At 38.0% G+C, this 13924-nt stretch overlaps 2 protein-coding genes across 2 annotated transcripts; one reads left to right on the forward strand and one right to left on the reverse strand.

Moving 5' to 3' along the window:
- Positions 1–1383: 1383 nt before the first annotated feature.
- On the reverse strand, positions 1384–9770 carry grk1a (G protein-coupled receptor kinase 1 a). The gene is made up of 7 exons (XM_036557423.1): positions 9069–9770; positions 6755–6882; positions 6286–6443; positions 5925–6008; positions 5024–5148; positions 2840–3041; positions 1384–1673 (listed from the first exon to the last, which is right to left on the reverse strand). Exons 1-7 carry the CDS (start codon positions 9768–9770, stop codon positions 1384–1386), a joined length of 1689 nt encoding a protein of 562 aa, XP_036413316.1.
- A 1026-nt stretch (positions 9771–10796) lies between these two features.
- LOC118798088 (potassium-transporting ATPase subunit beta-like) lies at positions 10797–13643 on the forward strand. The gene is made up of 7 exons (XM_036557426.1): positions 10797–11067; positions 11714–11842; positions 11925–12038; positions 12136–12341; positions 12419–12481; positions 13307–13399; positions 13485–13643. Exons 1-7 carry the CDS (start codon positions 10956–10958, stop codon positions 13641–13643), a joined length of 876 nt encoding a protein of 291 aa, XP_036413319.1. The 5' UTR covers positions 10797–10955.
- Positions 13644–13924: the final 281 nt, after the last annotated feature.

Below are 13924 nucleotides of genomic sequence, written 5' to 3' on the forward strand. Positions count from 1 at the left end.
GTAACAAAATCTGTCTTTATAACATTACACTATACCTTTAGTATTTAGTAAATTTAGTAAAATATTTAACAGTTTAATAAGTTCTATAAAGTATACAAATATGTTTTTTCTCTTATGAGAGTGGGGTTACAGTAGTTTTCTGGCACGGCAAATAAAATGGCCTCATGGGCCAACACTGGCCCCAGTTTGGGCATTCCTGTAACAGACTAACTGTGATAAATTCAAATACATTTGAGATTCTTAAATTCACAAGACCAAAGCATTTCTAGCAAAATATTTATTTGAAATCATGATCATGACACCTATTACATAATTTAAAAAGATGGTTCATATGTTAATATTATTTGCACAATCAATACACATTTACAGCTTTTTACAGAATGGTCTTTTAAAGGAATAGGCAGCTTTTACCCAAAAAAAAAAGTTTCCAGAGTTTTCTCTTGTTTATTGTTTGGTGTAGTTATGTTGATACTAATTTAGTCACAACACAAAAATACCTCTTCTGTTTAAATAAATAAATAAATAGACAGACCATTCCATTAAAAAGAATAAGGATGTCCTAGCTAGGCTGGTATAAGCTTATCTGATCATGGCCACTCAGCATACCAAAATGTAACTCTATGATAAAGCACAAGCATTTACTCTATACTCTCAACATTCACTGTCAATCTCATCACAACCATCCAGAACCTCAAAAATGATTATTTTCTTTTTCTTGCCTGCTTAAATAAACCTCAAAATACCACTGGAGATCCATATGGTGCATTATAACAGAACAATAACTGAATTCACTAAAGGTAGGTTATATTTTCAGTTTTTTAAGTAACAGATTAATACTGTAAACATGTAAACATACAGACAAAAAGACAGACACTTCCTTTTAGTCAGCAATGCAGTATTTGATATCACTATTCAAACCAAAAAGCTGATCAAGCATCACTCATCAACACAAACCAGGTTTAGCTTTAATGTAACAATACATGACAATGAAAAAATTGGTAAGAATTTCCCTTCTTTGATCCGTTTTCATCCTTGGATGTTCAGAATAATGAGTAAAGAAGTTTCTCACCAAACACAGTTCCGTTAAAAAGCTTCAGAAGGATTTACAGAATTTATTTCATAGCAGAGGACAGGCAAGCTCACTGGTTCAGCACTGCAGAACCTGCTTTGAAGGTCATTAAAAGAAAAAGATACATAATTTTTAACACAAATATAGGCTGACCTCAATACCACCATTAATATTTTTAAAACCTTTTTTTAAAGTCTTCTTTTAGTGATGATGATGTAAAGTAACCTTATCCCTGAATCACTGCGTGTCCATGACCTCAACACAGTTAGAGAACACTGAGGGAAGGGGAAAAAGTTCTTTTCGGATGGAAGTGTTTATGATATGCTACAGGTGGAAGACTTTGGCTGCTCCAGGATGGACTCACGCCGGAGGTCATTGGGCACCGTGCCACCAGGACCCCACACGTTCAGCTCGCCGTAGATGCCTGTCTCAATCATCTCTTCCTGCCAAGGTATGGAGATATTTCCAGAAGCGAACTCATCAAAAAACTCTTTATCTGGGTCTTCCAGGGTGACCCCTTTCACAGTGGAGAAGGCACCCACGTCATCAAGGTTCTTGGCATAAACGGTCTTTGAATCAGGGACAAATGGGGGTGGCAGAATTCCTGTGAGAGACGAGAGACAAGTTAGAGTAGAAAATCAAATGCCATTAGGCCTCTGACAATTAATTGCCAAATTAATCATTACAATTAACAATTTGTCTTTTTTTGTTTACTGCATGCATCTATTCAAGGTGCAGTGTGTAAGATTTAGGGGGTACAAAACCATGTTTTCATTAGTGTATGTAACTACCTGTAACTACCAACCATTGTGTTTTCATTAGCTTAGAATGAGCCCTATATCTACATAGGTAGTGGGTCCTCTTCCAACAGAGGCCGCCATGTTTTTACAGTAGCCCAGAATGGACAAACCAAACACTGGGTCTAAAGAGCGTCTTTCATGTTTTTATGTTGTAGCAGCTTGAATTTGGTGGCGCTACAGCACCAGTTGGAAGATGCAGAAAGAAGAGAATCAGTGGTTGCTGCTGGTGCAAGGGTAAAGGAATGGAATCAGTGTTTTAAATAACACGAAAACAATTTTGTTGCAGATATAAAATGCAGGTATAATAATATAACATATTATATATTATACAGGTATAATATAACAATACAATACAATAATAATTGCATAAAAATGAAGTTAATAGCATATAAAATGAATAACTATAAAATTAATACCGCAAATGCCTTGTATTTGTGATGAACAAATCTCAAGGCAGATAACCCTACAAGCAATTACGATAGACGCATAATTAAAGAATGTTTTTTTTTTAATGATTTAATAGCTTCTAGTCATTCCTAAACTTCATACAAATTATTAATATGACAAGTGATACCAAACTTTTAAACAGTAGTGTAAAGGGCTGAGTATTGTTCAAACTTTTAAAATACCACTACTAAAATCAATGCCTGGAATTTCTGAAAAATACTTAAATTTTATTTATAACTTCTTTTAAATTTCAAACCAATAGCACGAATGTACTATAAACAGCAAATCAGCATCTTTTGGAACAAGCATACTCTGTGTGCTGATAAGGGCTTGCTTATTGAAATTTGTTTTTGAACAACATGAAAATTTTCATTGCTATTGCATATCAGAACCCAGCCACAGTAGTGTATGTCTCAATAATAGACTCAAGGCTCGGGGCTCAACTTCATAAGACAATTCAGCCTGAACAACAGAAACTCCAAAACAGAGCTGGGCTATACCAAAAGCGTTATGACGTTCATACCTGCATCAAGCTTTCTCCAGTTGATGCTGCTGAAGAAAGGGTGGGCACGCAGCTCATCACAAGTCTCGTTTTTGAAGCCCAGTCTTTTGTCCACCTCCTTGGCTAGCAAGGCCTCACATATGGACTTGGCATTCTCACTGAACTTCTCTGTGTAGGTTACTGGGTCATTCAGGATGCGCTTCTTCACCTCTTTGTTCTCCACCTGTGCAAGAGAGAGGGCATGCTTTTGTTTTTGCCTGCAAGAAATCAAAAATTATTTGGTTCAAACTTGAATATAAAAGATGCCTTTACAGTAAAAGGCTTTGGGGAAAAAAGTTAAAAGGTAAGCTTAAAGGTCAGCAACAAATTGATGATAGCTTTTCTTCAGTTTTTCTTACTGGCCACATTAATAAACGTGTTCATCAGTTCATCAGACTATTTTGACGAAATTCAAATCTTCAGGGACTGCTACAGTGGCATTTTTGAAATGATGGTATATTGTGTCATATTTTTTAAGATGCTATTTGGTGGCATCTTTCTACTGGGTGAAACATACACTGTTAAAAATAAATGGTCTGTGCAGGTACATTTTACATTCATCAAGGTACAAACAACATTAATGTACCCTCAAAGTTACAACAGTCGTTTACAGGTCCAATTATGTACGTTCAATAAGTTTTTCCGTATTGAACAGATCAATAAAATAAAAAGCCTGGATACGAGATGGGGTGTGTGGAGTTAATACAACTTAGGTTGTATTATCATTTCAGTGGATTATGTTACCATTATGTTCCCTGACTAAAGGTACTGACATGTACCCTTGAGGGTACCACCCCAGTGACAAGAGGGGTACTGCCCCGGACAGTTTAGTACCTTTTTCTGAGAGTGAAGGGAGAATCAGAGACATTACAAAAAAGAAATGGGATATCTTGAAATGCTCAACACGGCAGCTGTATCAAAGTCTCACCCTTCAGTTAAAAGAGCCAACCAGCTTGTTGATAAAAGCATAAGTGGGGGAAGAGAGCAGTAGGATTTTCCACTGATTTCAAATACGTTTCTGAGATGTTCATTTGGCTTTCATTTTTGGTCAGATAGGAAAATCATTATACTGGAAATGATGCCTGTTGCCAAGATGAGTGAACAGACTTTCCTGTAAGGACTTTGGAGAGAATACATTACAAACACTAGAAGCAAAGTGGCGAATGAAAATAAAATGGTGAGACTAGCATTACACACTTAAAAAAGATGGTTCTTCAGGGGTTCTATAGTTATTTCAATTTAGTTAGTTTAGTTAGTTCAATTCTATTTAGAACCATGAGTTCTATTTAGAACCACTTCACATTTAAAGGGTTCTTTGGATGGTGACCTGGTTTTTTAGATTGATGGAGAATGTGTTGTATATGTAAATGGTTCTATATAGCATCAGAAACGTCCTCCCATTGTTACAAGCTTGAGATCTTAACAACGGAAGAACGCTTTTTGGTGCTATATAGAACTGTTTTCAGAAAGGTTTTATATAGAACCATATATATTCTCCATCAATCTGAGGAACCATTTTACCATTCTCAACTCATGGTTCTACACAGAACCTTTGACTTTACTAAAGAACCTTTAAAAACCCTTTATAAGAGCGTAGATTGAGAATAGTTTACTACTACAAGTTCTATAACACTCTATCATCACACTGTCTGTGCGCTTGATTTACTGTTGTATTTGGCTAGCCAGTATGCAGTCGATCAGCCAAGACATTATTAATGTCCAAATTGTGCTTTTTTAGTTGGAAGTTGGTAGTGCTGGAGCTATGAGGCTAACGGTCCTAAAACTACATGTCAACAGTCACTTAAAACCTTTATGTAAATACCTGCCTAAAACTTGGTGATATATTGCTACATCACATAGAAAAGTTTGCTTTGTAGCTCCAGTGCTACTCTAATGACACAAAATGTAAACACAGAACATCACTGGGCTGATCTACATCTGGGGTAAGTAGTAATTGTTTAAGTTCGATTTTTCCCCAAGCTATTTCTTTAAACCAAACTATTTCACTAAACTATTCCTTCCAGGTGCTGGTCTTGAACCCGATGCTACTGTCAGTGTGGAATCTGCATTTAAAACCATTCTAAAACTAAAAAGTTTTAGTCTTAGACTGAACAGTCTTAAACAGTCTTTTTGTGCAATAAATAGGACCAAAGCATAGCTCGTTACCTTCTCTCCTCGAGTCCTGAAGGGACCTTTGGCAGCAATGAATTCATAGAGAGTGACCCCAAGAGTGAAGTAATCTACAGAGTAGTCATATTCCTCTCCTCTCAGCAGCTCTGGGGCCATGAACCCTGAATTCAGACAGCAAAGATCAAAAGTCAGCTGTGTTCTCATCCACTAACTTAAAGGGCTTCATAACACTTGGTGTTAATGCTTAAGGGAAAAAATTTCTTACTTAAATTACCAAAAACGTATTGAGTTCACTAGAATCACTGCTTTTGGCCATCTATTAATGCTCAGTCATAACCCTAAACTACAGGTGACTTTAATAGGACTGTAGAACAATCTTCACTTTCTCCATATAACTTCAGCATGAATGGACGGGCTGTGTTGGCAAATACATCACCACTGTTCGAACAAAGGTGTTTATCTCTAAAAAAGAACTTTAAAGGAGAATGGAAAAAAAACATTCATGTACATGTATTTCATGTAAAGTAATTATGGACCATTTCTATTGGTCAGCATAACATGAAGTTTTAACACCTTATAAATGGCCACTGGCATTTTCAAATTATGTAGAAAAACAATATATATTCAAGGTTTTGCTCTGACAGCGCTCATATGTAAATGCTTTGTTTTCTTTTATAATTTGTTTATTCTACATTCTACTCTATTACTTACAAAAGTGAGGAAATTTTGCTTTTCCATTATATGGGACATTTAAAGCACTGGTTGGTGAGTTTAAAAATGTATTTTTTTTTCAGCTTGGCCTCAAAAGCCATACAATATGAGTAGCAAACAAGAAGTTGAGCCACGAAGAATCAAAGATCAACCAAAGAAGAATTAGCATTCACAGTACAAAGAGAAGAGGTTGCGAGAGTACCACAACTAATATTCCACAACACACCTGGAGTGCCAGCATAGCCCTTTGTCTTTTCCTGGCCTTCTGCTAACTCCACAGCCAAGCCAAGGTCAGAAATACGCACGTTACCTAAGAACAAACATCAGCAAACATCAGCACATTGTCAAACAAACGTCAGAGATTGTACTCATACTTAACAGAACAATCATAGCTGCCTTTTTGATATCGTGAGTGCAAGTCTTCGCAAGACTCTGTGTACTGTACCTGTCATTTTTGTGTGTGTCTTTGGCAAAAACATGCTTAAATGTCACATCTCCCAAACCTACCAGGTAATATAATTGTTGACATTATTGACATTATCTCATTTCCTAAACCGTGTCTAACATGTTCTAACAGTGTTTTTCACCTTCATTGTCAAGAAGAACATTCTCTGGCTTCAGGTCCCTGTAGATGATTCTCTTCTGATGGAGGTGCTCCAAGCCTTGAATGATCTGAGCAGCATAATAGCACGCTCTGGGCTCGTCAAAGCCTGGATTATTCTCATCTACATTATAGATGTGGTACCTGAATGGAGAGTAAGCAGAGGAGAGTGAAGAAAGTGTAATTTCACATTTGTTAAAGGTACATAAGTGACTGAATTTAAGGGTGATATGATCTAATGCAGTGTTTTACCAGAGAACATTCTAGTTCTTTTTTTGCCCTATACCTAAAGGCTCTGCTAATTAGCAGTATTAAAAAATGACAATGCACAAAATGTGTAACAGAGGTTCTTGAAGACTAGGATATGAAAGCCCTAGTCCAATGATAACATTGTAATAGTGATAATAATGACAATGTGGGAAGTAGCCAAAGGCCTTATTTGAGGTGATCCTAACCTCAAGTCTCCCCCATTCATGATGGTCATGACCAGGCAAAGTTCTGTCTTGGTCTGGAAGGCATAGGCCAGGGAAACAATGAATCTGCTGTGAACACGAGCCAGAATTCTTTTCTCCACCATGGCGCCCTAGGAAAGACCAACAAGAGCTATCAAGGGATGTTTCTTCCACAGCATGCAAATTCAAAATATGGTAGAGCATCATTAAACAGTTACGTTTACTTAGATACATGTGCTCAAGTAACATTTTGATGTTCCTTCCGGCATATTTTCACATGATAATACTTTCACTTCTACTTAAGTATATTTGAGGACAGAATTTTTTTTACATTTTTAATCATTTAAATATTTTTTTGTGCTCAATTTAATTGCTTTGTGATTCTTTACACCTTAGTCTTTTGAGGTTTGTCATTTGATGTTTGGACCAAGAGTGCATCAGAAGAACAGAGGTTAACAAAGTTCAGTGCCTATGCTGATCAATGCTCGATATACTAAGAAGGTGCACTGCAGTTCTTGAGTAACTCAGTATTTGAGGAGGTTTTTGGCCTCTTACGTTTGTAGAAACACATTGCTGCCCCCCTCTAAAAAAACAAAAACAAAACAAAAACAAAAACAAAACAAAAAACAAAAACAAGGGGTGGAGATCTAGCCCCCCCATTCCCCTGAAGTCTATAGACATATATAACCTCCACTGTCTTGCTTTCAGAATACATTTTCAGAACCCCTAGTGGGAGGACCCCTGAAAAGCTTTCCCCTTTTCCCCCTTATGGGTGGCCCTGCATCTACACAAGTTGTTCTTTAAACCAGTAATTTTACTTAAGTAATTAATTAATTGAATAACAGGATGTTTTACTCAATGTTGAGGCTAAGGCTATTCTACACACCACTGTAGGAATGTGTACATGTAAATAGGGGAACAAAGGCTGTTACACTAGAAGGACTAGAAGAACTTCTAAATTCTAAGACAGTAGTGATTCTGCTTTTTGCCATGGAAGCTGTACTTCAGGCCATTTCCCACATTTTTGGTTACAATGCTGCAGGTCACAGGTTCAAGCTAATTTCTACATAACTAGTCTCAATTCCCAAACAAAGCTATAAAGCGTATAACAGTGCAAAATTGTTTTTGATTCTTTGGTAATTTATGCAATGTTTCTGGCACATGGCCAGTAGACATGTTCATTATGTCATAAGTGTCTGTTCCATGTGCCAACTATATCCTCCTTCCTTGTGTACAGGACTTCTTGAATAAATCTGTTCCATATTTAAATGTGTTGGAGTTGGCACTTCATAATGAGCTCAGTTGCTAATGCTGTAGCATGTCTAATACCATGCGCTAACTCCTTCCTAGCAAAGCTCCCAACAAAGCTAACTGCTTGCATATTTCTGCTAGCATTTTATGCCAATAAAACATGACCAACGCTAGTACTTATGGTGTTATTTGTAAGATTTTTTATTTCATGTAGCATTGCAGCTAAAAGCTAACTAGCCAGTCCTAAAACCTTACAAGGTAAAATAGTTTATTCACATACATCACAGTTCAAGTCATTTTTATTTTTGATCATCCTTTTGATCTTATATATTGAGTTAGAATCCAAACTGGTGTCTAAAAATGCTCAAAATAATCCAAATTCCTACTATGGGTTTGAATGTGGATGATATCTTCAATGTGTTGATCCAAGTGGTTTGATTGCAAAAATATATTACATTAATACAAGAGTAATATACCATGAAGGGGCTTAATTAATGACACTTAGATAACAGGATATCAGGCCACATTCAAATCCATAGCAGTGTGCCTTATGTAACTAAGCAGCTCTTTAATCTGGGCAACTATGACATTCAGCTGAAGGTGAAAGACTCCGGTAGTACAAGACTATTTGGCTTTTGGTCTATGAGCCATTTAGTAAATTAAACAATTAATTAAATATATGAAGAATCAGAGAAAATATCTGATCATGTGTTTATGCAAAGGTGTCTTTTAACAGAAGCTGTATCTTCTTCGATGAATGCTCTAAAATAATGATTTTATCTATAAAAGGCACTGCCACCACGCAATGGAAAGGTCAGTGCGTGAGAATGAGTAGCCCTCAAAGTCCTGGCATGAGTTATTTCCCTCTCCGACAACTCTGCAGACTTAGTTTAGAGGCAATGTTTGATGTAAACATTAACAATTAACTGCAGCCTCGCACAGGATTTGTTGAACATGGCAGTGAATTCGATGGTACTGCAGAGACTATCAAACAGCAGTGACACTGTTTCAGTATGTCTTCACTCATTTGGTCAACATAAACCACTGTAAATCATATGATTCTCACCTCATTGCCTTTCCTCTTCTTCAGCCTTTTCTTGTTTAGCTTCTTGCAGGCATACAGCTTTCCCGTGGCCCTCATCTGACAGGCAGACACCTCTCCGAAGCCCCCCTTGCCAAGCACACGGAAGTCCAGGAACCACTCCTCAGTTACAGGCTGCATCTCCAGCCACTTCCACTGCAAGAACCTCTTGAAGTACATGGTCTCCAGGTAGAAGGTGAAGGGAACCTCCTTGAGGAAGTCAAGAACACAGGCCAGGATGTCAACAAACAAGTCATCTGAAGCTTCCTCATGTCGCTCCTTCACCTTGGTGATGTCGTTTTCGGGCAGGAAGGGGCAAAAGTATTTGGCTGAAGGTTCCATGTAGCGTTGAAGGATCTTGGCAGCCTTGCTGGCACGATCCTTATCCTCGGCTGTGTCATACTCCTCCACATCCTTCCACAGGCGGCAGGGCCCCTTGTATTCATTAGCTGTCTCTAAGTATTCTTGGAACAGGCGTTTGCCAATGGGCTGTTCAACACAGATGCTCTTGAACTGGAGGTCCAGGGTCTCCCTAAGGCCTTCACATACTGTGATGTGGGGCAGCTTAAGCTTGGAGTGGAACTTCTTGTCCCGATTAGCTGCTGGGTTGGCGGTGCCATCAAAGCTGCCACGAGCTGAAATGTATGCCGAGTTTGCTACCACTGTGGTGAGGCCGCCAATATCCATGGCGACAAAGCAAGAGAGTAGACCTAAATAGATGAACTGGGGGAAAAGGGAATGAGTTGACCAGAAAACAAGTCTGCGGCAAACCTTACTGGGTCAGAGCGAGAGCATCGGAGCTCAGCGCTCCTCTCCACGTAGACAGGGTACCAGTGAAGGAGATGCAGGAAAGAAGTCCAGATGAACAGACATCAAAATCCGAACAAGAAATTACAGGTGGGATTAGAGACCACAGGATGCAAGATCCTGGAGAAAGTGAGGAGTCCAGATGTGCCTTTAAAAGAGCCAGACAAATACTGCTCAGGGGATAGTGACCACTGAATCCACTTGGAGGCTTTGGGCGGACAGCAGTATGAGAGACTTAGCCCTGTGCCACACAGTGCACACAGATCTGCCTGACTCAACACCTTTCACAAAGCCTTTATCCTCTAACTCCATAATACCTTCCCTATGTTAACCCTTCAGAACTCTTTAAGTGAAGAGGAGTGATACTATAATCACTATTGTACTCCAAACTAGACAACTGCAAGACGTTTTGTTGGTCAAGTGTTTCCTTTAGCATGCTTCATGACATTATTTACTAACAGCATGACTGTTTTATAAGGAACATTCGACCATTCATGTAGATTATCTTGAGAGACCTCTTACAAAGGGGTTATGAACCCGCATGTGACTAAGCTTCTTCTACCTCGTCCTAAGCCAAATACTTTCTTAAAACGTTTAAGCGAGCAGACCTTGCAATTAGAAAAACGTGGCCTCTGATTCTGGCATCTGCTTCCAGTGGTCAATGTTAAATCTAAAACAAAAAAGTTTATCTCTGAGTTGTATTGGGTTTCACTCTGCGATAAGGTAATAAGATCTTACTCAAACTCAAGCCAAGAGGTAAGTTTATGGCCTTGTCCATTGCTTCAAGGTTACCATAACAAATCTCTGCACACTTCCACGAATAAATGACCGAAAGTACTTGTGAGTGGTTTGTCCAGCTCAGAAAAATGCATGTGAATTCAGTCCTTATCACTGGGTATAAAAAAGGTGCACAGGCCTGGTACACGCATAACGTAGAGAACTCAGAAGGACCAAAGGAGAGGAAGAAAGGATATATGAAAGAGAACACATTTTAGAACAAACCAAACATTGCAAGGTTTGGTAAGGCTCCTTCCAATCTAGTAACTCCGAGTCAAGACTTTCAACATGGCTACCTTGAAGGAAAAGAGAACTTGTGGACAAAGATGTCAAGACTTTGGTCACTTTGTCTGGAATTCTGATGATGGAACTTTCATGGGTAGAACGCCAGAAAAATGGGGTACGTCTGCACGAAGAAAACAAAGCGTATTTAATTTGATCTAATTTTGAAATGAAGGCAGTACTGTGAACATTGTTAAGTAATATCAACATAATTCGTAACATGTATAGTATATTCATCTGCCTTTTTTTCAAAATCAAATTTGTAGTTTTAAATTTCTTAATAGAAATAAAGCTGGTCGTGCTAATGTCAGCTGTAACGGAAGTCCTCAGCTAAATAATTTGTATTTTTTAATAACTCATTGACACCAGGAACAACAGGCATAGGGTGCGATTCTATGTCCCTCAAGACATGTATCTTAGGCTTAATTTTGAATCATTTCTGAAGCCTGCCTTTATTGCAATCAAGTGTTATGAGTTTTCATATCCTTTCTGTGCAGAGCTCCATCTGTTGCTTTTAAAGGTGGTTATGGGTTTCTAGATACCAACTGACAAATTACCCAGAGATCAGCAATTATTTACAGAAAAGGATATTGTGAACTTGTCCTTCCAACACTGCTCATGACTTACCAATAAAAAAAGTAGCAGTTAGACACAAACGGGACTAAATGAACAAAAGAAACTGGCCATAACTGTCACAACAATAACATATGACACATGATTGATAGGTTTTGTATTCATAACATGTTTTCAACTCTTTATTACAGTGTACATCAGCTCGTACTATTTGGCTTTCTATGTGGTGATGACAGGCTTGTTTTCCTTGTCCATCTACGTACTCATGTACACAGTGGATCCATATTATCCCGTCTACCAGGATCGATTAAAATCTCCAGGTTAGCAAACTAACAATATATACTACTCAAGAAGAGAACAATTTTTGTGTTTTCATGGTGATGAAGTTTCTTCTTTTTGTAGGAGTAATGGTTTGGCCAGACATGTATAATGATGAGGTGTTAGAGCTCACCTACAACATGTCAGACAAGCACAGCTGGATGAAGATGTCCAGCTGTCTTCAGCACTTCCTTGAACGTATGTATCTTCTATCCAAAAAGAGAAAATGACTGTGAAAGCCAAAAATGAAGATGAATATGGAAGCTAAAGTCCATCCTTTTGTTCTTCACTTCAGCCTACAATGACACCAAACAGGAACATTGTAATTATCACAACTGTACTTCCGGCAAGTACTTCTTCCAACCCAAATTTGATGCTCCCAAACATACGAAGTGGTCCTGCCCTTTCTACCAAAGCACACTGGGTAACTGCTCTGGCATCGACGACCCCACGTTCGGTTACACGACTGCCCAACCATGTGTAATCATCAAGATGAACAGGGTACGTTGTTTCAAGCAGAAACATTCTAATAGGTTGCCTTTAAGGACTTGCAAGTAATTGCTCATTGTTCTTCTCAGGTCATCAATTTCCTACCAAACAACGGAACAGGAATGGCCCCATATGTTAACTGCACTGTGCTGGTGAGTTTGGAATATAATATATAAAATAATATAAAATCATATAAAACAGATGAATGGTAGACATACGTTTATATGAATAATAGTACCGCTGGGTGATATTAATAAAATTCAATATCACAATATTTTAAAAATTATCACAATATCAGAAGACATTTAAGTATTGATAACCCCATGCTTCTTAGCAGTCTTACAAACATCCTTTTATTGAACTGTTTTGTTCTGTTACGCTTCTCCTAAAATGACACCGAAGGGAACCACAAACAGTACTGTACACTGTTAAAAACAATGGTTCTGTGCAGGTACATTTATTGATCATTAAAGTACAGACGATGTTAATGTTCCCTCAAAGGTACAACAGTGGTTTTAAGGTCCAATTGTGTACCTTAAATAAGTTTTTCCAGGTGAAAAGTACGTATTTGTACCCTTTTCATAACCTAATTTTTTAAAACAGAACACTAAAACACAATAGCTGGAGATGAGACGGGGTGTGTGGAGTCGGGACAACTTAGAAAATATCATTTCAATGGATTATGGTGCAGTTATGTTCTCTGACTAAAGGTACTGAGATGTACCTTTGAGGACACCACCCCAGTGACAAGAGTGGTACTGCCCCAGTGACAGTTTCGTACCTTTTTTTTTTTTTGAGTGTAAATGTAAACCAGACACCAGTTTTATATGTTAACCTTTTTATTTAATCTATCAAAAAATATCTGAGGAAAAAAAAAAAAAAGTGTGTTTGACACCAACACCAGCGTAGAAGTCTTATCTCCCAGCACTGTATACTAGTTCTGATAAGATTAATGGCAAATGTTCTTGCGTCTACAGGAAGGTCAAGAGAATGTCCGTGGGCATGTGTATTACCCAGAAAACGGGACAATGGACCTATCGTACTTTCCATACTATGGCAAGCTGGCACAGGTAAAGCACCTTCCAGCTTGTTTTATCATATTCACATATCTGTACATGAGCAGCACTGACTTATTTATGTGGTATTCCTTCAAAGCCAACCTACGTGAATCCCTTGGTGGCCGTGAAATTTGACCTTATCAACCAGAGGCATGCAAAGATTCAGTGCAGGGTGATGGCCAACAACATTGCTTATCAGAACATCTATGAACCTTACGAGGGGAAAGTGGACTTTTATTTGACAGCTTTGAGTTAGCTGCAAAGACTGCACTTGTGGCTTTTACTGATTGTGTCTTCATAACATGATTAAATAACTGAAATTCTTAATCTTTTGTTTTGGAAACAGCTACTTTATGGAGACTGTATTACCTACCTTTTCTGTCAATAATGACCTTGAAAAATGAAAACCAAATCTGTTTGTATTCACTGCTCACAAATGTACATTGTTAATTTAAAATGTATTCAGTTAAAAAAAGCAGTTAGTTCATGATAAATACTCGTAATAAAGATATACCACACTGACCTGCCTCTTTCTTC

This window comes from Colossoma macropomum, unplaced genomic scaffold (assembly GCF_904425465.1).
Source record: "Colossoma macropomum unplaced genomic scaffold, Colossoma_macropomum, whole genome shotgun sequence".
In the NCBI taxonomy this organism is placed as follows: domain Eukaryota; kingdom Metazoa; phylum Chordata; class Actinopteri; order Characiformes; family Serrasalmidae; genus Colossoma; species Colossoma macropomum.

What these genes read in the sequence shown, in the direction of transcription:
- grk1a (XM_036557423.1), bottom strand. Translation starts at nt 9,770, where the DNA reads ATGGATATTGGCGGCCTCACCACAGTGGTAGCAAACTCGGCATACATT. An exon ending in AGAAGAGGAAAGGCAATGAG is followed by an intron (nt 6,883 to 9,068) that starts GTGAGAATCATA and finishes GGTCTTTCCTAG; the next exon opens with GGCGCCATGGTGGAGAAAAG. An exon ending in TGTTCTTCTTGACAATGAAG is followed by an intron (nt 6,009 to 6,285) that starts GTGAAAAACACT and finishes GTTTGTTCTTAG; the next exon opens with GTAACGTGCGTATTTCTGAC.
- LOC118798088 (XM_036557426.1), top strand. Translation starts at nt 10,956, where the DNA reads ATGGCTACCTTGAAGGAAAAGAGAACTTGTGGACAAAGATGTCAAGAC. An exon ending in GGATCGATTAAAATCTCCAG is followed by an intron (nt 11,843 to 11,924) that starts GTTAGCAAACTA and finishes TTCTTTTTGTAG; the next exon opens with GAGTAATGGTTTGGCCAGAC. An exon ending in ATGTTAACTGCACTGTGCTG is followed by an intron (nt 12,482 to 13,306) that starts GTGAGTTTGGAA and finishes TTGCGTCTACAG; the next exon opens with GAAGGTCAAGAGAATGTCCG.